This window comes from Papio anubis, chromosome 9 (genome assembly GCF_008728515.1).
Source record: "Papio anubis isolate 15944 chromosome 9, Panubis1.0, whole genome shotgun sequence".
In the NCBI taxonomy this organism is placed as follows: domain Eukaryota; kingdom Metazoa; phylum Chordata; class Mammalia; order Primates; family Cercopithecidae; genus Papio; species Papio anubis.
The window spans coordinates 75,485,286-75,508,894 of record NC_044984.1 but is presented as its reverse complement, the minus strand read 5'-3'; the positions used below and the strand labels follow the sequence as shown (position 1 = coordinate 75,508,894).

At 36.6% G+C, this 23,609-nt stretch overlaps 1 protein-coding gene, 1 long non-coding RNA gene and 1 pseudogene across 3 annotated transcripts in view; 2 read left to right on the top strand and 1 right to left on the bottom strand.

The window, feature by feature from the left end:
• ACSS3 (acyl-CoA synthetase short chain family member 3) overlaps nucleotides 1–23,609 on the bottom strand; it is a 178,546-nt gene that overhangs the window by 40,926 nt on the left and 114,011 nt on the right. Inside the window, exon 9 of the mRNA XM_003906834.5 lies at nucleotides 15,558–15,661. Coding sequence (XP_003906883.1) covers nucleotides 15,558–15,661 — 104 coding nt within the window. The remainder of the gene's footprint in view (nucleotides 1–15,557; nucleotides 15,662–23,609) is intronic.
• On the top strand, nucleotides 5,230–12,477 carry LOC103875886. Its single transcript, XR_634877.4, has 3 exons — nucleotides 5,230–5,408; nucleotides 10,079–10,265; nucleotides 11,602–12,477. It is a non-coding gene; the product is annotated as an uncharacterized LOC103875886 (long non-coding RNA).
• Nucleotides 19,571–20,513, top strand: LOC108581039 (annotated as a pseudogene). Its single transcript, XR_004176291.1, has one exon. The product of XR_004176291.1 is annotated as a 40S ribosomal protein S2 pseudogene (transcript).

The window sequence follows — 23,609 nt, the reverse complement described above, 5'->3', positions numbered from 1 at the left end:
CATGTAATACCCCTGCTGATTTTCCCTACAACATAATCAAAGCAAGGGAGGAAATCCGCACGGTCAGAAATGTTAACAGCATTTCCCCCTCTGTGTTTTCAGAAATGTCCAGGTGCTCACCTCAGCTATCCTTCGAAATGGATATGAGAGACAAGAGCAGGGTGATGACAGGAAGCAGTCTTGTAGAGTGAGGTGCTTAAAAGAAGGTACACAGAACGAATAAGATGATAATAGGAAGAGAAGCTACTCAGACACATTAGGAAAGGAGGTACCACCTTCAAGAAGCTTTTGTTACCTCTACTACCTGGTGCAAGGAAGCTTCTAGAGCATATCTATTTAGAAGTATTTCTTACTAAGTTTAGTTTGTCAATAGGGACACTCCAGTTACCTGGTGTTCAAACTCTCTGCAGTTCTTAACACCATAGAGCTTTCATAGCTTGTCAACAGATGGCTCTAGAATTTAAAGTGTACCTACCAATGACTCTTGTACCTGCTGTCTAAAAGAAAAACAAACAAAAACACATCTCGAGAAAACTCTAACTGCCCCATTGTTCACCCCATCTCAGTGTGGATTCTCACGAAAGACGTTATCACTCTGCTCTTCCTATCGCACTGGGAGAAGGGGGATGTAGGAAAAGAAGGTGAGAGTATAACGTAGTCTTAAATAAAGCTGCAAGACTGCAAGGAAGGATTAATGAAGCATTGTCCATATTCACTGCCTAAGTAAGCTTATATATGAACCTCCTGAGATTCCCAAGCATCTTTCTATAGTAATTATTTATTTATAATCCTTATCCTTCATCTTTTTTACACATTATGACTATAATCACAACTATGAAAAGCTTATTTTTCTATATGATTAATTTGAGTCTTAATCTTAAGGGTGCTGAAAATGATTATTTATTTAGGTTACCTAAAGTAGATAATATATGTTTATACTTTGCACATTAATAATTCAAGTGTCTTGTTGGCTTTATTTTGATTGATTCATTCATAGCATTAGAAGAAGAACTATTGCTAGCTTGGCATGCTGGCTCATGCCTGTAATTCCGGCACTTTGGAAGGCTGAGGCTGGTGGATCACCAGAAGTCAGGAGTTCGGGACCAACCTGGCCAACATGGTGAAGCACCATCTCTACTACAAAGACAGAAATTAGCTAGGCGTGGTGGTACACGCCTGTAATCCCAGCTACTCAGGAGGCTGAGGCAGGAGAATTGCTTGAACTCAAGAGGTAGAGGTTGCAGTGAGCTGAGATTGCGCCACTGCACTCCAGCCTGAGCAACAGAGCGAGGCTCCATCAAGAAAAAAAAAGAAAAGAAAAGAAAAAAGAAAGGAAGAGAGAGAAAGAAAAAGAAAGAAAGAAAGAAAGAAAGAAAGAAAGAAAGAAAGAAAGAAAGAGAGAGAGAGAACTACTGCTAGTGACATGTAGAAAATACAATCGGACAAAATGGTAGTTCCTAGGACTCTAAGCATATTAGGGAATCATAGGTAGGACAAAAGTGAGCTGAAAAAGACCATAATTTTTGTTATAGATACTTTGGTTCTCCTTCTTTGTAACTCTGAATGTCCTGGGACCCAAGGACTGACCCATCTTCAATATAAACATATACATGTTTTCTCACACACTTATGCACACAGACAAGATAAACACTCTTGCTCTCAAACTGGTCCATGTGCAGAATAGGCTTCTGGTTAGTGACAGCCTCTAAGCATGCTGCAATCCTTAACTGAAATCCTACAGACTCCCAAAGCCCCATTTCAAGGATGTTCTAAAAATATCTGCTTCACATTACCCAGGCTATAATTAAGTGGCTAGCAGTTATTTAAAAGGGAGACAAGAAATCTAGATGTCATGTTGTAATTGGGAAATAGCCACAGTAAACAAACCAAAGGATTCTCTTTGTAGAAGAGCATTGGATACTTCATTTAGAGAAATCTTTACAAAAAGACCTAACCTTAGAAACACAAAATGTTCAGCAAATCACCAGCATAGTTTCTTTAGATAAGAGACAGCTAGGAACAAGACGAACAGGGAATTGACGGGTGTGAAGAATATCACCTTAGCACGTTTATACTCACCCTGCATTAGAAGCTAATAGAGAAATGTCCTTGTTTTTAAGAAAGGACAAACTTCACGGTATCTTTACTGCATATGTTTACTGATTCACTCTACTTTATTATATAATAAGTTTTTACCTAAATGAATTGTCTTTAAAATTTCTAACTCTGAAGTAAAAACAGGGAAGACAACTAGATACATATTTTTTCCAATATGAATTATGCTATATACCAAGAGTCAAGTGATTTTAATCTATATAATTGCATTTAGTCCCACTACTACAAGACTATAAGGAGAAAAGGGAATATTCTTTTTACTGATGAAAAATTCTGAGGCTTAGCCAAGAAAATTTAAATAACTGGTTCTAGTTTCATAGTTCTTTCAAAGAAGGAGAAGAATGGAATAGACAAGTACCACTTCTGAATTTCTCAAGTAACAGACAGAGGTTGAGAAGGGAATAAAATCACCTAGACTGTGTCTCAGTAGAGGAAGAAAAACCCCTGTGGCAGGAAGGGAGCCCAGTCTCCCATACTTGCAAATAACAGTAGTGGTGGTAAAAATCACTTATTAGCAAATAGTTTTTGAGCAGCTATTATGTGCTAGGTGCTGTTGTTAGAACTGGAGATACAACAATAAACAAAAGCAGCCAAAATTTCTAGCCACATGGAGACCTCCCAATTTCTAACTGGGGAGATAATGAACAACATATTATACAAAAGTAAAATACGTTGTGTGTAAAAGAGTGATAAATACTAACGGAAAAAGGAAACATAAACCGAGTATGAAATGTCATGGAGAGGGTTTGCGATTTTGTACTGAACAGAAAAGACCTCCCTGAGAAGGTGACATTTAAGTAAACATCTGAAATAAGAGAGGACATGTGACACATAAATATTTAGGGAAAAAGAAAATAAGAGAAGGGAACCTCAAGCTCAGAGGTCCTGAGGTCGGTTTATACCTAGAGTGTTTGAGAACAGTGAGGCAGCCAATGTGACTGAAATAGAATCACAGAATTAACAGAAAGTATTAATATGAAATAAGGTCAGAGAAAGAGTGAGGAGGCAGATCATGCATAAATACTTCAAAGTCATCCTAAGACCTTAGTCTGAGTGACGTTGTAAGCTAATGAGGACTTTTGAACAAAAAGTTAATGAATTATGACAATGTAAATATAATTTATTTAAATACTTACTACACCATTAAGTTTGTATGTCCATGTTTATTTTATTTGGGCTGCAAGAGAGATGTGTAGTAGGAAATGCAGAGACAGACAGAAGCTGTATTAGAAAAATTGGTTAATAGATTTCTGTGGCTTTCTAAACATCAGGGACCAATCCACACGAGAATTCACAAGATTGACAGAAAGACTAGGGCCCAGTTGGGTGGCAGATGACAGACAGACTGTGTGGGTAGATGGTCCACATAAACCAAAGATAATCCCTTTTGTTATGTAAGTGTGAGCATGTATAAAACTGATATATTTCTAAAAAAGAATTTGGCAGTTCTTATAAAAAATCCTTAATCTACCCCTTTTAACAAGATGTGATTATTACGTACTGCATGTCTGTATATTTCATGCAACTATAAAATATATGTATCCACAAAAATTGAAATTAAAAATTTAAAAAAAAAAGAGGCTCATGACTGCATTCCCAGCATTTTGAGAGGCCAAGGCAAGTGCATTGCTTGAGCTCACAAGTTTGATACCAGCCTGGACAATGTGGTGAAACCCCATCTCAACCTCCCCAAAATACAAAAATTAGCCAAGTATGGTGGTACACACCCAGCAGTCCCAGCTATTGGGAAAGCTGAGGTGGGAGGATCACTTGAGTCTGGGAGGTCAAGAGCCTGATAGCACCACTGCACTCCAGCCTGGGCAACAAAGTGAGACACTGTCTCAAAACAACAACAACAATGGCAAATTAATTAATTAAATTAAAAATCAATTAAAATTCCATCAAAGCCAAATTTAAAAAGCCTATGTGACAAATAATTATTCTTGCTGCACTTTATACAAATAATTAGGCCAAGTATAAGACTAAAGCTTATTTTTATAGGCAAATCAGTCTTACCATGATTTATCTTTAGTGAAAATGGGAGACCGGAGAGAGAAGATTATTTTTCAAGAACTATGGTATACCTGCTATTAGATTCCAGTCTCATCAATTGTTTTTGAGTTTTTTCCTGTAATTTAGACTGACCTTGATTATTCCTGTGAACGAATCAGTTATCTCTGACTGCAGCTCAGAAGAAACAAGAGGGATGAGTAATGTAAAATTCCAGATTAGTATTCTAATTCTGGGTATATATTGGAATCAGCTACCAACCCCATATCAGTTTGGTTCCAACAGTTGCCAAGTTCATAGAAAGCCTTCTTATTTAGTTTACTTGGGATAGTTTTTACTTATTTTGCTTTACTCTTGTGGAATATATTGCTGTTGTACTCTATGTGTAGGAATGCAGGATAAGCTTACTCGATGTTCTCTTAAACTGAACACTTTTTAATCTTTCAGATATCACCTTTTGATGGAATCCAAGTGTTATGAGTCATCCTCAACATACTCATGCTTTCTGACCAAGTTCCTCTCTAACCTGAATACAAACGACCCAACAGGCAGGAATATCATTGCCCCTATTCAACCTGAAGAAGTTACAGAAGATGGATTTTTATCCCTCTACAACCCTTAGGATTAGGGTTCTCTTATAAAAGGTAGGGGGAAAATATGTCAGAGGCATTCGAACCAGAGCAACTCCATCTTGAATAGGAGCTGGGTAAAATAATACTGAGATCTACTGGGCTGCATTCCAAAGTGGTTAGGCATTCTTAGTCACAGGATGAGATAGGAAGTTGGCACAAGATACAGGTGACAAAGACCTTGCTGATAAAACAGCATGAGGTAAACCAGCTGGCCAAAACCCACCAAAACAAAAATGTTTTATGAAAGTGACCTCTGGTCATCCTCACTGCTCATTATGTGCTAATTATAATGCATTCGCCTGCTAAAAGACACTCTCACCAGTGCCATGAGTTTACAAATGCCATGGCAATGTCAGGAAGTTACCCTATATGGTCTAAAAAGGGGAGGAATCCTCACTTCTGGGAAGTGCTCACCCCTTTCCCAGAAAACTCATGAAACATCCACCCCTTGTCTAGCACATAATTAAAAATAACTATAAAAATAGTCAACCAGTAGCCGTTTGGGCTGCTCTTCCTATGGAGTAGCTCTCTTTTATTCCTTTACTTTCCTAATAAACTTGCTTTCACTTTACTCTATGGACTTGCCCTGAATTCGATCTTGTGTGAGGCCCAAGAACCCCCTCTTGGAGTCTGGATCGGGAGCTCTTTCAGGTAATAAATTCATCACTGAATACTGTCCGAGTTGTTTTAGTCATAGTACTTGGAGCACCAGAATCCCTGGCTGATTTCTGCCTATGATCCACAAAATCATGAGATATGGTTGTTGTTTTAAGCTGCCAGGTTCTGGAGTGTTGTTTTTTTGGTTGTTTTGTTTTGTTTTTTTTTTTTTTACATAGCAATAAATACTTGGAACATTTCCCAATAAAAATGTTATATAACCTTTTAAAAAAGATTTAGTGCAAGTCTCAAAAAAAAAGTGCATGTAGTTAACAAAAAACATTCTCCTAGCCTGCAGTTGAAATCAGTCTGTGTGCCTGAGAGTCATTTGTATCGGCAGGACCAAACAGTCCAGTCCCTGACATTCTGTGCTTGGGAAATGTTTGCTGACTAGTAAATGCATACTTCTAACATGATTTTAGGCTCCCATGATAAAGATCAAGGGCCTAAAAAATAAGTACCAAATCACAGAATGCAATCCCAAAATGAACCAGAGAGAAAAGAAAAAAAGAGGACTCCAGGAAGATAAAAACTATATATTACTATTATAATTCCTTTACAAGATTTTCTTATTCCAAGAATGATATTCAAAGGACAGTCATTCAGTAAGTATTTATTGAATATATTCTATTCACTAAAAGGTATTTCTTTTTGGAAGAAGAAAGTGCTGAGGGCATAAATACATACCAAATAGAAATTGCAGCATGTATACAGGTTCAGAAGTTAGACCGTCAAAGGACTATGAGTTATTCAGCAGAGCAAAGATTGCGGGAGGCAGGGGTACTTAGGGAGATGATGAGATACCAAGTGGAAGAAGTGAACAGAGGCAGATCATGAAATGCCTTTCACGCTGTGTTAAGAAATTTGAATATTGTTCCAGGAACAATGGGAGACATGGAGAGTTTCACAGAGGTGATTCACTCAGAACTGCATTATAGAAAAAAATCTCTTCAGTTGCTAACTGGAGCACTAAACTGATGATCCCAACCCAAAGCAATAAATCAGATAGATGTGGACAGTCTGGTGCAGGTGACTGGCAGTGGAAGATATGACCAAATTTTAATTATATTCAAGAGCAAAATATCTTGGTGATTGTCTGGATATGGGGCAAAAACAAGAGGGAAAAGGCCGAGTTAACCCCCAGGGTTATGGCTCAAAAGTTAAAGAAAACTAGATGTGGACGAGGGTTAAGAGGAAGATGTGGTGGCAAGTTCACAAGTCCAGCTCTGTAAATGAGAGCTCCCGCTGGATCTGGCAATCGGCCATTCTGCCTTTACAATGCTTCCAGAAACTACATTAAAACAATATGGATTTAGAAGTCGGTAGCCCGTGCTGCAAGCAGAAGACTTAGGAATAAATCAATGCAGCAACCTAGTACTGCTGAATCATATTAATCACAGCATCAGGATGGGCATAGAGGCAATTTGTAAAGAAACCACTCTCCCCACCTCTGAATCTTCACAGTGAACTATAAATAACTTGAATAGGTAGCAGAAAGAAAGCAGAAACAGTGAGATGTACACTAGTGAAAGAAAATCAATTTAATCTTTGTGTTCAGGAGATAGCACGATTTTTAGTTTAAAATACTTAATTCAAAGCAACATAACTTTTTGTACAGGAAGAAGACCATTAATTCGAGCTATGAGACACTAGTCTTATCTTACTCCCTTACCAGCACATTGCCTCTAACTGTGGAGGACTCAATGGAGAAGCCCATAAATAACCTTGTGTTTAGATAAGAAACGCTGAGTTAATGAAGGCATGAGATAAAAGCTATAGGGAGAGGACCCAGGACAGCACAGAACAATGAGAGTTCTGGTCCTAATGCCAACTAGTTAGTTGACTCAAGGAAAGTAAAATCTCTACAGTTACATTTTCTCAAACATAAATTCCACTTTTACAGTCTAAGTTTTTTTGAAGCTGAATTATTTACAGGCCAAGATTCTAAAGATGGCCTTTACATTCATGAAGGGCTATTTATAGAAAGCAAAATAAAAACAGTATTTTTTGAGTGCTGACTATATACCAGGAATTCTTATAGGTTGTAAGTACATATTTCACTTTACTTAAAGCTTTCAATTAGTCCTGAGGAAACTGAAGATCAAGGATTTGCCCGTGGCTATAGAGTAAGTGGCTGAATTGGGATTTAAAGGCAGTCCTACTGGATTCTGCATCACTTTTTGCTACCCACATTGTTACTCCAAGGAGAATAGCCACCTGCTGTTTTCCAAATTAAAATTCACAGCAAAAGAGAGATTGGGAATTGTTTTGTGGGGGAAGTAGGCCCAGTGCAGGGGTTTACATGTAGCAGGGAGAATCAAATTTTCAGACAGTAAAGTTTGTCAAAGGAAAGTATAGATAACTCTTGTTCCTGTGAAGATCTATAAAAACATGACATATTTTCACCTTTCCAACATGGTTTATACGTGATCTTTGCCAAGGGTAGGAGGAGAACTGGAACAGGTATTTCAAAAGCCAAAACAATTTTATATTATTAATCGATTTCCCAGCGTTTAGTCTCTTGCCAAAGCATTATCACTGATATAATAATGAGCACAAATAGTGATTCTAAAACACAATTCTACATCTCTCAAGTAATTTGTGTTATCATATTTTTTAAAAATTATGTTCTTTTTACATTATAATGCTATGAAGATGAAAATGTCTAATTCAATGAGGGTGTTTGCTTTGGGAATTCATTCTCAGGTGGATTAGCAGTTTGTAAACAGTTATTCACTTTCAGAAAGAGAAAGCCTTATTAAGCATGCCTTAGGTTTGACAAAAGGTTATTCTTTCCACAAACCAAATTCATACAGCTTACTTCTAAGCTCCAGCTTTTCAAATTATCAGTGAAAATCACCTACTTTAAACTAATGAAGACTACTCTAAATGAGAAAAAATGCTGTTGCCAGGCAACGATAATGACATAGGGCTTCTTTTCTCTCTCACCAGATGGATGCTGTCACGCCATCTCTAGCTACACGTTGCTGAGATGACACTGTGTCTATATAACTGCTTTTTCCCCCATCACAACTTCTCATGCTAAATTTACCAAAAAATACCTTTTCCATGAATGGAATGAAAAAATGTATTTCTGACCATTGCATTGTGAAAAACAAAGATGTATCAGACAGTAGTTAAGTCATTCATATTATTGAAAGATTATTTGCATTCTACTATTCGAAAGTAGCCTAAGGTATCTCCTGGGCAACCCAGTTCATGGGACCGTGTTTTGCCAGTTCAGTACAACCCAGCTCTTTGAGTTCTACAGTTTGTATTTCACACTAATTCAATCCATTATCTTTGAAACACAGACATGTACTTTAAAGAAACCCTCCCACCATAGTGCAATTTTGATAGACTCAAAAATTACTGAGTAAAATACAGAAGCAGAGAATAATAAGTAGTTAAAAAGCAAAATCCAGAAGGCAGCATTTGATAGCACATGGAAATATTTTGCTCCCCGATCTGCAGCCAGAGGAATATTTGCTAATGGCTATTGGTACCCAAACCACAGAAAACAGGTTTTTAAATAATTCAAGATGGAGTCCTCAAGTCACCAAGAATATGCTTTCTTCATTGTCACATTAGCCATATGGGGCCTCTTACGCTTAGGTATGCCTAGGAATCTATTTTGCAGTAAATATACAAGATTTTGCACAGGACACAAGCTAAGTAAATTCGAATAAAGTCACACATATAATACATAGTTGTAAAATGTTTTAAAAAGCAAAAGAAATAACAAGAGGCATAATGTTCTCAATGCTGATTCCAGGGATATAAAATTTCCTATTATAGCCTAAATATAGAGAACTGCAGGCTGACAGATTAAAATCCATCTGCAATTCAGCATATCAACATGGACACATGAAAGAAAAATGTCTGAGAATTCAAGAGTAACAATGGAAGAGGATGATCAAGGAAAAAAAGTGACTTAGACTTTAATACCTTACCTGTCAAATCCTCAAATCCTAGTTAAGTGTTTTACAATTTGTTTACTTAGGAGGAATGAGACAGGGCTGTAGTTGTGCCTGTAACATTTCCCACAGAGATCTCTGTTATCCAACTCTTAGTAATTATGCTACTTCGTGGTTTTGATTTTTGTAAACAAAACGTATTACTGTCTTAAAAAATTTCTGAGTTAGTGAATCTTCTCCAGAGATCCCTAAGAATAAGGATTAAATTTGATCAGCCTCATTAACTTTTGTAGTTAAACGTCTTGCCTCAGTTGTCTGCTGTCAGGAATTCTAACTTGCCAAGCTGTGCAAAAATAAGAAATCATGTCAAGTAGCCCTGACACATTTTAGTAACACAGCATTAGGGTATGTGTACCCTTAGAATCAATAGTTTAGATTTAGGAGATGGCATAACTGAAGTTTATTGGAGCCTTTGAGTTCAGTTTAACAAATTCCAGAATTATCAGATTATTCCCCAAAGGAGGGAGAGTTAGGCTATATATAGACTATAGTTAATTCAGAATTGCAGTTGCAATTAAAACTGAAGCAGTTCAATCAAATACGGAGTGAAATACTCCGATTACACCAAGATAAAAGAACTCCACAAATATGGCTCAAGGCTGATAAAGTAAGATCAACCATTTCAATCATAACCAATGTCTCAGTTCATTAGATGACTACTGGTTTCTCATTGAAATTTTTCCTTAGAGTTTAAAAAATTCTGTGAATTATCTAAGAATTTTATTCCGTCATTAAAGTGATGAAAATAAACAAACAACAAAATCACCTAGTGCTGCTCAAGTTGATGGTCATTACTTCATTTCGACTATGTCATCAGTACCTGGACATGAGGACACTTGAAACACTTTCAATATAAGCTCTAGAGCTTCTAATGGTAAGTACACAGATCGTGTCCTGTCAACAGGTAAAAATAATCTGAATTTTGTTGAACTAAACCCTTCACTAAGTTGTCCCTTATAAAAGCCATTGTGGAAGTTGAGTATTCTATCTTTGTAGCTGTCATGAATTTATTGAGCGATAGCAAGAGAAAGAACGAAGTGTTTTTATCTAGGATTAAATAACGTTAAACATTGGGACTCCAGGATGTTTTGTTACAATCATTTCAAAAACCAATATCATATCTTATAGCAAATAGGAATGAAGGAAGGAAGGAGGAAATAAAAGAAGGGAGGAATAAAATAAAAGAAGGGAGGAATAAAATAAAAGAAGGAAGAAGTGTGGAAGAGAGGTAGGGAGGGAAGAACTGTGGAAGAGAGGTAAGGAGGAAAGAAGGGAGGAAGAGAGCGAGGAGGACACAGGGAGGGAAGGAAGGAAAAGGAGGAGGAAGAAAGGAAGGAAGGAAGGAAGGAACGAAGGAAGGAAGGAAGGACAGAAAAAAATAGATCTACTGTGTTTAGGATTTAATAGTAAGTCTCTGAACTTTAACAAATAATTTTTTTTGTACTAGCTCATTTACTCATAAAAACAATAATTCCTTTATAGTGATCTTAAACCACAAGAAAAATAATCCTGTAAATGCCACCACACACTGTACTGACAGTTCTTTGCTTCCAAAATTGTGCTTCCTGTCTGACCTCTATAACAATATAGTGTTTTATGTGGGGATCGTACAGCTGAGGATAAGGAAGTTCTGGCTGTTCCTTTTGTTTTGGCACGTGAATTACCATATTTTAATGAAACCATTATCTTTTTGTTTTCCCTTTTTAAATTATGATTGTAACACTTCTGTTTCTCTATCTCTGGGTAAAAAAAGAAAATGAAAAATTCAGTCAATAATCCAGATGTTTTTAATTTTCTTATGGATGAGTTACTGTGAAGATAATACATCTGGGTGAATGACAATGTGGCTTTTATACAGATTTAGAAACAAATAGAGACAACTCTCCTCTCTAAACTTGACAAGACCAATTTCCTTCATGAGAACATTAAATATTTACATTATTATACTCCAAAGCAAGAGATTCATGCTTCAGTGGTGCTGAACAGGAACAATTCTTTATTAAAATGCTCCTATGAGGGGTGGAGGGTGCTAATCTGTTTTTGTATTTTCTACAGATTAGTTCTCAATTTAGAATATTAGATATTATTTGAATCAGATATCAAAGAATGTCTTTTTAATGAAATAAAGAGGATGTTAATGACTAAAATCTGTTGGTACTAATACAAGTTGCACTACAGTAACAATAATAATGCGTGATGGTTAATTTTAGGTGTCAACTTGACTGAATTAAGAAATATCTAGCAACCTGGTAAAGCATTATTTTTGCTTGTGTCTGTGAAGATGTTTCCAGAAGAGACTAATATGTGAGTCTGAGTGGAGAAGATGAGAAGATCTTTCCTCAGTGCGAGTGGGCATCCAAAAAGGCAAGACCAGAAAGAACAAGAACAGAGGAAAGGTGAATGTGTGCACCCATCTGCTGAAGTTGGAATACATTCTTCTCCTATCCCTGGACAACAACTCCAGGCTCCCCTATCTTTGGAGTCCAGAACTTATACAAGTGGTCCCTGAGTTCTCAAGCCTTTGGTCTTGAACTAAGAGTGACATCATTCATTGGCTTCCCTCATTCTGAGGCCTTTGGACTTGGACTGAGCAATGCTACCAGAATTCCAGGGTCTCCAGCTTGCAGATGGCCTGTTACAGGATTTCTCAGCCTCCGTAATCATGTCAGCCAACCTCTCTAACAAGTGTCCTCTCATATATCTGTATCTGTATCTACAAATTCTGTCTCTCTGGAGAACCCTGATTAACAAAACATGGTCATATAAATGAACTGACTGCAGAGTCCCTTCTTACAACTCAAGTCATAGGACCTACTTAATTTTTATTCATACATTTTAGTTACTTAACATATCCCTTACTAATTTCAAATTACACATCACAGTTTCTAAGCAGCTCATTTGTACACATATATCAATGTAATCAGAGAGCAAATTCATGAATTCTTCATACAAATATGAATTTATATGAAAGTCTCATAAAAGTGTGCAAGTACGTAAAAAATATCAACTTCTAAGTCAATAACAAGAAAAAGGGACCCTGTAGAAAACTTGAAATTTGAAATAAAGCAAAGTATTCTTTGGCTAAAGCTAACCGTCTCTTACACATTAACACGTGTTTACTAGCACACTTCTTGGGGAAATGCACCACCACCTATCTGATATACAAAACTAGGAAACTCATGAATGCTCTTGAAATACCAGATGCTTTTCTTTTTGTAAGAGTTCATAACAACTCATAACATACTTGCCCTTTCCCCCTGGAATCAAACATCAATTTGATAGCACCTAAAGAAAGAATGGTTGAAATTTTATTTTATTTTATTTTATTTTATTTTATTTTACTGAGACAGAGTCTCACTCTGTCGCCCAGGCTGGAGTGCAGTGGCGTGACCTCGGCTCATTGCAACCTCCACCTCCTGGGTTCAAGCGATTCTCTTGCCTCAGCCTCCCAAGTAGTTGGGATTGCATGCACAAACTACCATGCCTGGCTAATTTTTTTGTATTTTAGTAGAGATGGGGTTTCACCATGTTGGTCAGGCTGGTCTTGAACTCCTGACCTCGTGATCTGCCCACCTTGGCCTCCCAAAGTGCTAGGACTACAGACTTGAACCATCGCGCCCAGACCTTCAGTATCGTTTTATAACTACTTATCACAACACACAACTTTAAAAATGATAAATTGATTTTTTCTATGCAAATGAATAGAGATCCTAACTAGTTTCCTGTTAGTAGCCGACCTCTTCATCACCTGTAATGAAATTATTTTACAAAGCACAAAACGATCTAGCAATCCAGCTACTAGCTACCTATCTACCCATCCACATGTATTTGTGTAGTTCAATAGGACAGAATACTAAACAAAAGTTGCAAAATCAAACGGGGTGAGGATAATGGAAATGGAAAGAATCAGTCATTTTATTAGTAAAATCCACGTTTTCCATGGCAATTAACCGTCACTCCAACCTGATTACAGTGACAGCACATTGACACACGTGGCTATTAATTCCCTTGGAACAATACATTAAAGAAAAATTGCAAATTCTCATGGAACTCAGCACCCACCAGGGACCTCATATGCTTCTGTCACAGGCTTCAGAGAGCTTTTTTGTAAGCCTGAATACACTAACTACATACATCCACACAGGCTATTATGTACAAAGGTGTCTATAAGAAAAAGTAAAATAATTTTATAATTTTATTTGTGAATGTGCTAGTTTTCTTCAGTGAGTTTTGGCACAGTCACCTTGAAGAGGGAAAAACAGAACTCTTCCGCAAGCGTTTGTGGCAGGTCACGTTTGTGTGGGAAGTAATGCCCCCATTTTGACCAGATAAGAGAAATTATCTGAAAGGTGACAAAACATTTTCCAGTTCATGACCAAGAAAATAACTGTTAAAATTTTCCTGGCTAATAGGGAATACATAAATACTGTAAACATTCTTGCAGATGCAATAATTCTTCACTTCTTTTTATGTATTTCTACACATAGCATTGATTGTTCTTGAAATTCATTCTTATACTTTGTACTTTCTAAGGAGTTACAAATCTGAGTTTAAATACGTAATTTTCCCTTTAGTAAATAAAAGTGGAGGGAATAGAAAGTTGCTTTCTGATATTCATCTTATGTAAGGAAAGTGTCCTCTGCTCTGATTATTCATTTTATATTTCATATTACAAAGGATATAGAAAACATTTTTTTCTTTTTTTCTTTTTTGTGTTTTTGAGACAGAGTCTTGCTCTGTTGCCCAGGCTGGAGTGCAATGATAGGATCTCAGCTCACTGCACCCTCCGCCTCCCAGGTTCAAGCAATTCTCAGCCTCCCGAGTAGCTGAGATTACAGGCATGCTCCATCACGCCCGGCGAATTTTTTGTATTTTAAGTACAGATGGGGCTTCATCATATTGACCAGGCTGATCTCGAACTCCTGACCTCAAGTGATCTGCCCGTTTTGGCCTCCCAAAGTGCAGGAATTACAGGCGTGAGCCACCATGCCCAGCCAGAAAACACATTTTTAAAGAACAATAGTCGAGGACATAATATAAAAAGTATAATTTCTCAGAATCAAACATTTCTGAATTATCAAACACTGAATTTGAGGTTTAGTCATTCAGTTAATCGTTTACATGAAAATCATTTTTACAATCAGAGCTAATTTTTTGCAAAGTATTCTTACTAATTTTTAACCCAAATTTGATATTCTGCCCCAGATGCAGAGAAGGTGAGAATACTGAAAACATGTATATAGAAAGGTTGATCTAGTTCATTAAACTAACCGGGACTGAACTAAAATATGTACATTTGAAGGCTGTAAGGCTCCCACGGCTCATAGCTGCTTTCAGTGGGTCAAATTTTTTTAAATCTCTATACCTGGTGAGGAGGTAAATGGCTTCTAGACAATGTACCCGCTCTCATATATATAGCCACCCCTCAAAAGAAGAAGCAGAAAGAGTTATTGTTGTGGTGGTTGTCTGCTTATTCCAAAGTTTATAGTTGATCCATTTAATATGAAAATTTGTTTCCCAGGGAACACTTAGTGGGAGGACTATAGAGAATAAACAAAATAAATTAAATGAATAAATTACATATATAATGACAATTGTTTTGAAGAAAAATAAATTTATCTGCCTTTAATGCTAGGCAGAATATGTGGCAGAATATATTAGATATTATAGAACACAAGAAGGTGGCCAGAGAGTCCTATGAGAGGAACAGGTCTTCATAAAAGGACTCTGGGAGCAGTGTGCAGAGTGTATCAAAAAGCAGAGAGAACAGAGATGAGTGATTAGGAAACTTTAAATCAGGACAGAGGATGATGCAGCTGCCAGAGCTCAAAGGCAAAGGGAATACTGAAGGTGGAATGAACCCAACAGACACTTCAAAGGAAAATCTGAGACTTAGTAACTTACCAGATATAAGAAACAAAGAAGAGAAGATAAAGAGGTCTTTAGTGCTTTATACCTATGGACCAAGAGAATGGTGGCATCAATGTCACTTATGAAGACATTATTAATAACAATTTAAAAATTACTTATTTTTACTGAAACCTGAACCACTCGAATCCTGAGTTTGTGTCTGATCTGCTGGTCATCGCTCAAAGGTTTCCTCCAATCCTTGCAGCATTTTGGAACATTTCTTTAATATTTATGTGCATGCTAGGAAAATGCTCACCAGTTTGCCACCAATGGTCTAAGACAGGTACTCTGAAGACATTTTTGGACCATTCCAGGGTCTCTACATCACATCGTTCTCCAGCCACAAATAATGTTTTGAACCTGAATATGAGACAGTGAATTCAAATTATTCCTGGAAAATAAATCAATATAATTGTATTTACATTTTAAAAACATTGTTTAACCACACTCATTATGTCAGAGGAATACAGCCATATAACCAATACATCAGACTGTATAGTGATGAGAGTCATTTCTTGTTTGGGCCCAAATGTAACCAAACACACATCACAGAATTGGAGTGAGGTACTTCCAAAGTAGAATTCACAGCTAGCACTTTTCAGTTTTTAAAAAAGCAATTGAGTTAATCTCTGTAATCAATCTATCATGTTGATCTAATGATCAAAGATAAAATATATTTCACCTTGATATTGTCCCTGCTAATTTTAGCTCCAAATTTGTTTGCTGAATTCCAAGTAAGGGTATACACAAAAAATACATACATAAGTATCGGTTAAGGCAGCAAATATTCTTATAAATATGAATTTGTTCCTTCTTGTGAGTTCCTCTGATAAAAATTACTTTAATTTCAAGTACATATTTTTCCTATTCCAAGGACATATATAGGAGAAATAGCTAGTGAAGAAGTAAGTGCCATTGTGGCCTTGGAAGTCAAAAAGGTTCTACAGTCAAAAGGAATACAAGAGTACTAATAGATGAAGGAGAATAAGCATTTTTGGCAGAAAGCACCATACTACAGAATGGAAAAAATAAAATGGAAAAATACAATTGTGTTGACCCAATTAGTGGTTCATTGAGAGCATGGGCGTTTTGTTGTTGTTGTTGTTGTTGTTGTTGTTTTTTCCATTTTCAAATGTCCTCATGACCTGTTTCTATATATATGTATATATAAAGTGTGTGTGTGTGTGTGTTTGTGTAGAGTTAATTCATTTATCATCAAAGTAAAACACAAACAGTTGACAAACAAAAACCTGTCTACTGATCCTGAATAATGTAGTATATTTTACTATTCCCTTAATTTTTCATATCATTTCATAAAGATTCGTGGAGATTCAAATACTTCTACTCCTATGTTCCAATAACATTCTGTTTCTGTCTTTGCTATAAACATGTATCTCATTGTAGAATTCTTTTGTTTTTGCCTATTTCCCACACTGCACTATGAGCTCCTTAGGAACGTGTATCCTTATAACTCCAAGACCAATCAAAGTACATGAAATTTTTAGGTATTTAAACATTTCTAGATGCTCAGAATGATAAAGGGCAGAGGTTGGGAGTTAGCAAAATAAACACCGGTTTGACTTATTCTTCTAAGTAAAAGAGGAGGCATGTTGGTTTCTAAGAGTGTGGAAATTGAGAAAAAACAGTGACTTAAGGAGAGCAAAATTCTGGAATTACTATTCTAGGATATTTTCAGTGTACAACATAAATGTGAAAAGACTTGAGAACAGCCAGTTGTTTTTTTATGGACTCAATCAGTGACCTGGGAGGCTAACCAGGGATAGCACAGATTGGGGTGTGATATAAGGGGTGGGAAATCAATGCTGGAAAAGCTGTCTGGAAACTCTAGAATAGGCAGGAATTATAGGAAGCAAGGCAGCAATAACCAGAATAAAAGAAAACTACAAGGAAAAATAGTGAGGTAAATGACTGGAAGTCACATAAGAAAAAGTTTGATGAAAATGAAAGCAAGGTAAGAAAAACAGGGCATCATTATGGGCAGAAGGCAATTTCAAACTTAGAGATCCTGAAAACCTGTCTGTTCTGAAGGATGATAGTATTTATGGTAGCTGAAGTCTAACAGTGGAAGACACAGAGGGAAATAAGAGTATTTTGATAGAAGGATTCTCTTCAAGATAGTATTAAAAATCACTCAAGGATCACAGAGGTGGAGAGTAAAATGAAAGTCTGTGACTTGTTGATTAAATAGGCTAAAGGGAGGTCTGAAGAGTGGGGACATGGTATTACAAAGAGATAGCATGAACTTCAATAGAAGATGGGCCACAAAACAAACAAAATTGTCAAGTTCTCATGTCACCAATTTTACTTTAACATCTTCCCTAACTTTTATAGATAATCTTGGCCCTGAAGGTGCATTTGACCGCAGTAGTGAGAAAAAAAGTAACAGTTTAATTATTCTACAGAAAATAGAGGTTATAAACAGCTATTGAAAATACACAATAATTAATTTTTGAGTATAAATGAATCACTGATAAATGATGATAAATGATAAATGAAGTGCAATCACCTAGAATTATTCATGGTAATTTTCATCTATAGAAGATGATACCTTTGTATCTATAAGGATGTCAGAAGAGGTTTTAGTTAAATTGTGATAAAACATCCAATGTGCTATTACTAGATCCACACTCGTTTTCTGAGAAAAGAAAAAAAAAGTCTGCTGAATAAAGATATTCAGAGAGTAAAATTATCTTATTACTTTTTTTGCAATAATGTAGTTGGAGCCATGAGGATGAACTAAATTGGTGATATAGTTAGGATATCTGTTCCCTCCAAATCTCATGTTGAAATGTGACCCCCCCACCCAGTGTTGAAGGTGGGGCCTAGTGGAGAGTCTTGGTGTCCTCCCCATGGTAATAAGTGAGTTCTCATTTACTCTACTTGTTCACATGATAGCTGGTTTTAAAAGCCAGGCACCTCGTCTCCTCCCTCTTGCTTCCTCTCTTGCAATGTGAGATGCCTGCTCTCCCTGAGTCTTCAACCATGATTGTAAGCTTTCTGAGGGCTCACCAGAAGCAGATGTGGCACTGTGCTTCTTGTACAGTCTGCAGACCCATGAGCCGAAATAAATCTCTTTTCTTTATAAATTATCCAGCCTCAGGTATTCCTTACAACAATGCAAAATGGGCTAATACATTGGTATGGTTCGATGGAAATATAATGTTAGCTACAAATCCAAGAAATATATCTAGTTTAAAATTTTCTAGTAGCCACATTCAGAGAAAAAAGAAGAATAAGGTCAAATTAGCTCTAATAATATATTTTGTTAAAATTCATATATCTCAAATGTTATTATTTCAACACGCAATGAATATGAAAATTACTTGTGAGATCTTCCAGTCTTTTTTTAATACCAAATCTCAAATCGGGTTTGCCACATTTCAAGAGCTCAATAGCCATGTGAGGGTATTTCAAGAGTTCAATAACCACATGAGGCCAGAGGCTACCATATGGGACAGTGTAGAGGCAGACCATGACTTTCTGAAGAAGCAACAGAATTCTTACACTGGCCTGGATGATGCAGGAATGCAGCTAAGACAATCTATTACTTAACGTTTTATAAGTAAACTGTTATCTCAACAGATTTCCAAAATTTAAAGTATGATTGGTTTAATAATTAGGCATTGTTATAGGACTTCACATAATGGTACAATCCACTGTCAAAAATAATATTTGAGTAGCTGCCCACTTGTATATTTCTCCACTGCATATTCAAAATTATCTAGGAGCAGTTCTTTAGCACAATAAATGCCAAAGGTAAAATTTACATGTTCTGATATAGACACAGAAGCATTATTTTAAATTTCAGATAGGAGAGTAACCTATTACTAGTCTTTGTTAAGAAATTATTTGAATAATTTTTGTGAGTATCCACTAACAGTATGCAATGCTGCTAGGGTAATCTTTAAGCCTTTGAGAACAAAGAAGGGGGATAAAAAGTAAGGGCGAAAATGGGAGAGCAAGGAAGGGAATGAATAAGAGGCAGAGACTAGGGGAAAAAAAGCACACAATTTTTTGACAAACTACATATACATTTGCAATTTGAGATAAATTTAAGTAATCAAATGTATGTATTTGTAATTTGAGATTAAAATTTGATGACCAAAATGACCTCATCTGAGAGAATTGTTACAACAGAATGAAAAAATTGTTTAAACATTAAATGATTAAAGTAGGTTAAAGTATAATAAAGATTAGTGTAAAGTTTTAATGTTTAAAATGAGGTTGACTTCACCGAGAAAACACCAAATGGCGGATGACGCCGGGGCAGCGGGGGGGCCGGAGGCCCTGGTGGCCCTGGGATGGGGAACCGCGGTGGCTTCCGCGGAGGTTTTGGCAGTGGCCTCCTGGGCCGGGGTCGCGGCCGTGGACGGCCCGGGGCCGGGGCCGGGGCCTGGGCCGAGGCCACGGAGCTCACGGAGGCAAGGGCGAGGATAAGGAGTGGATGCTCGTCACCAAGCGGGGCCGCTTGGTCAAGGGCATGAAGATCAAGTCCCTGGAGGAGATCTACGTCTTCTCCCTGCCCATTAAGGAATCTGAGATCATTGACTTTTCCTTGGGGGCCTCTCTCAAAGACGAGGTTTTGAAGACTATGCCGGTGCAGAAGCAGACCCGTGCTGGCCAGCGCACCAGGTTCAAGGCGTTTGTTGCTATCAGGGACTACAATGGCCACGTTGGCCTGGGTGTTAAGTGCTCCAAGGAGGTGACCACCGCCATCCGTGGGGTCGTCATCCTGGCCAAACTCTCCACTGTCCCCGTGCGCAGAGGCTACTGGGGGAACAAGATCGGCAAGCCCCACACCGTCCCTTGCAAGGTGACAGGCCGCTGCGGCTCTGTGCTGGTGCGCCTCATCACTGCACCCAGGGGCACTGGCATCATCTCAGCGCCTGTGCCCAAGAAGCTACTCATGATGGCTGGCATCCATGACTGCTACACCTCAGCCCGGGGCTGCACTGCCACCCTGGGCAACTTCGCCAAGGCCACCTTTGATGCCATCTCTAAGACCCACAGCTACCTGACCTCTGACCTCTGGAAGGAAACTGTATTTACCAAGTCTCCCTATCAGGAATTCACTGACCACCTTGTCAAGACCCACACCAGAGTCTCCATGCAGCGGACCCAGGCTCCAGCTGTGGCTACAACATACGGTTTTTATACAAGAAAAATAAAATGAATTAAGCCGGTTACTGTCTAAAATAATAATGATGATAATAATAATAATAATAATAATGAGGTGGACACACCTATAACTTTAAATGCTATGTAAAAACAAGACAAAATGAAAAATATAAAGGCCATAATGTTGATAATCTTAGGACTGTAAAATAGGGTCATGTTTTTAATCATATGTTATTCAAACACTTTTCTGATATTTTAGAAAACTCCTGTGATGAAAGACATTACGCATTTAGATAACACATTAAAATTTATAAAATGATAGGTTTGGCTGATCCCAGCAGTGCAGGCAAAGAGCAGCCAAAACGAATAATGTTATAGGTATTAATACCACATTTCCAATGCCTGTTAAGCCATAAATTAGTTTAAAGAACTCTAGATGGTTCAAATGCCCATGTCTTTGGCTTATATATGAAACTAGAGATTGAGAATTTCAAAAATATTCACTATTGAAAATGTAATGTACAACATTGTCAATTAAAAAATTAAAATATAGATTTTTTAGCAAACCAAGGGACAGCTGATATCTTGATGTTACCAGCATTTTTGCAAGTTGTAATATTTTTTGGCTATCCCCCATCCTTCATCACATACACTACAATTAATCTAAGTAATTGATTATAATAATAAACCATGCATTAGCACTGAGCTCTTATTTGATGGCAAATTTGACTATTATATATTTTAAAACATAGTATTTATTATTATGTTTTTGTAGTATATTCCTATTGCTTTTCTTCCTAAACTTGTTTACTGCTATTTTTAATATCATTATTATAGCAATCGTCATGCTGGCACTAATAAATTGAAAGGTACAATATTCCACAATGGATGATAATAGTGGCTTCTTCTCTGAAAGTCAGAAAAATCCCTTCCATTTCCATTAAAATCACTTTACTATGTATTGAATGCAAAGGAAAAATTGTGAGATAATTAGTGGTTTAGAAAAATGTCAAAGTAATATTGATGACTTCTTTCGCTAAATATGCCAGAAACTATCCATTTATTTTTGTATTAAAATTCCTCAAACTATAAAAAAGTTATTGTTATTTTATCAATTACAGACTGCTAATTGTATAATACTAATGAACATAAACAGAATACAAATCTAAATAAAATTTAGAAATAAGATATAATTGATGAAACAATAAAATCTCATAAATATTTAATCAAATATAATTTAACTCTCAATTCCTTTTAGTAAACAAAACTATACTAAGTGATTTGCTCTTTTTGTAACCATGATAATAATTGAAACAACAAATCTTAGTATAAATCTGTATTTTACAGTTGTCCTAGGCATCAGGTATCTTCTTATGGTTTCAAGAAAGTACGATACTTCCTTGAAACTTTTGTAAAAAAAAAAGAAAAAGAAAAAAAATAGTAACCTTTTCAACAGTTAAATTCCTCATTAATGACTTGACATTATTTTATTAATAATACAAAGGAATAAATGCCTACAGTGGAAAATTCATAAATATATCTTGTGTAAATACACATTTTAAAAAGTTAAAATTGACATTTTTATAGAGTAATCTGGGCCATCTGTATGGTAAATTTACCTAAGTTAATTATATATGCTCTAGATCGGACTGTACAATATAGTAGCTACTAGCCACATGTGGCCATTTAAGTTTTTCTTTTTCTTTTTTTTGAGACGGAGTCTCGCTCTGTTGCCCAGGCCGGAGTGCAGTGGTGCGATGTCGGCTCACTGCAAGCTCCGCCTCCCGGGTTCGCGCCATTCTCCTGCCTCAGCTTCCCTAGTGGCTGGGACTACAGGTGCCCACCACCACGCCTGGCTAATTTTTTGTATTTTTAGTAGAGACAGGGTTTCACTGTGTTAGCCAGGATGAGTCTCCATCTCCTGACCTTGTGATCCATCTGCCTCGGCCTCCCTTAAAATTTCAATTAGTTAAAATTAAAAAAAAAAAAAAGTGCAATATAAATTTCTCAGTAATACTAATCCAATTCAAGAATTTAATAATCACATGTGCCTATCATATTGCAGAGATCAGTTTATTGGAGTGCTGTCCTAGATTATTATTGACTATTAAGTGTGTAGATAATTTCTGATGATGGTAACACATGGAAAGGTTTATCTACTTTAAAATCTATAATACTATAAACTAAACAAAATAATAATATCCAGAATAGAAAAAAAGGAGAGGAGAGAAAATGAATGGGCATGAGACCTATGCACCTTTCCCTAATTTTATATAAAACTGAACATAACTCAAGACTCAAATGAAGCTGAAAATTAAGCAAAAAGGGAAATGGAAAAATGATAATGCTGTCAAATTAATTTTAGTCAAAAATAGAAATGAATAAAAAGCTAAAGACAAATCTGATGAAGAATTTTCAGTGAATAAAGTGAGGACCAAAAAAAAAAAAAAAAATGAAAGTGAATATTTCCTTCAAGGTCCGTAAACTACCAAATAAGCAAAAATTACTCTTCACTTGTGCCAACAGATGTTAAATTAAAATAGATTATTTCAGTGATGCCTCATTGACTTCTAGTTCACATGACAGATTATCATTATTTTTTGCCATCAATATCCCTATGGTTATCTTCATTTTCCCTACATTCAATTTTCTTCTATTTGTTCCCATTAGAATTCACTTTTAAAATGTAAAGATGCTAGTGTTAATATTACACATGTATTTGACTCTTCTGTCAATGGCTGACTAGCATTTTGCCCAGCAGTGTCTCTCTCTCTCTCTCATCTCTCTATCTCTCTTTTTCTCAAGCACAACCCTTTATCTCTCTCTTTTTCTCAAGTACAACCAAACAAACTGGAAAAATATAAAAATGAAGTATCTTTTGAATACATCAGAGAACTCAAAGGTAATAGCACTTAAGACATCAAAAGCCCAAAGAGAAAAAACACAGAGACACAAGACTGCTTGTCTTACTGCTTTCCTTCTTGGGACACTTGTTAATTGGAAACAGTAATTGAAGTGCTGGGAAACCGAACAAAAACTATGTGACTGACTGACAGGCGTTGAAACTAAATGGCAAATCCAGTCATAATAATTTCTTGGGAAAGGAAAATTGAAATTTAAAATTCACAATGGAAAAAAGGTGACATAGAACACCCAGACATTCAGTTTG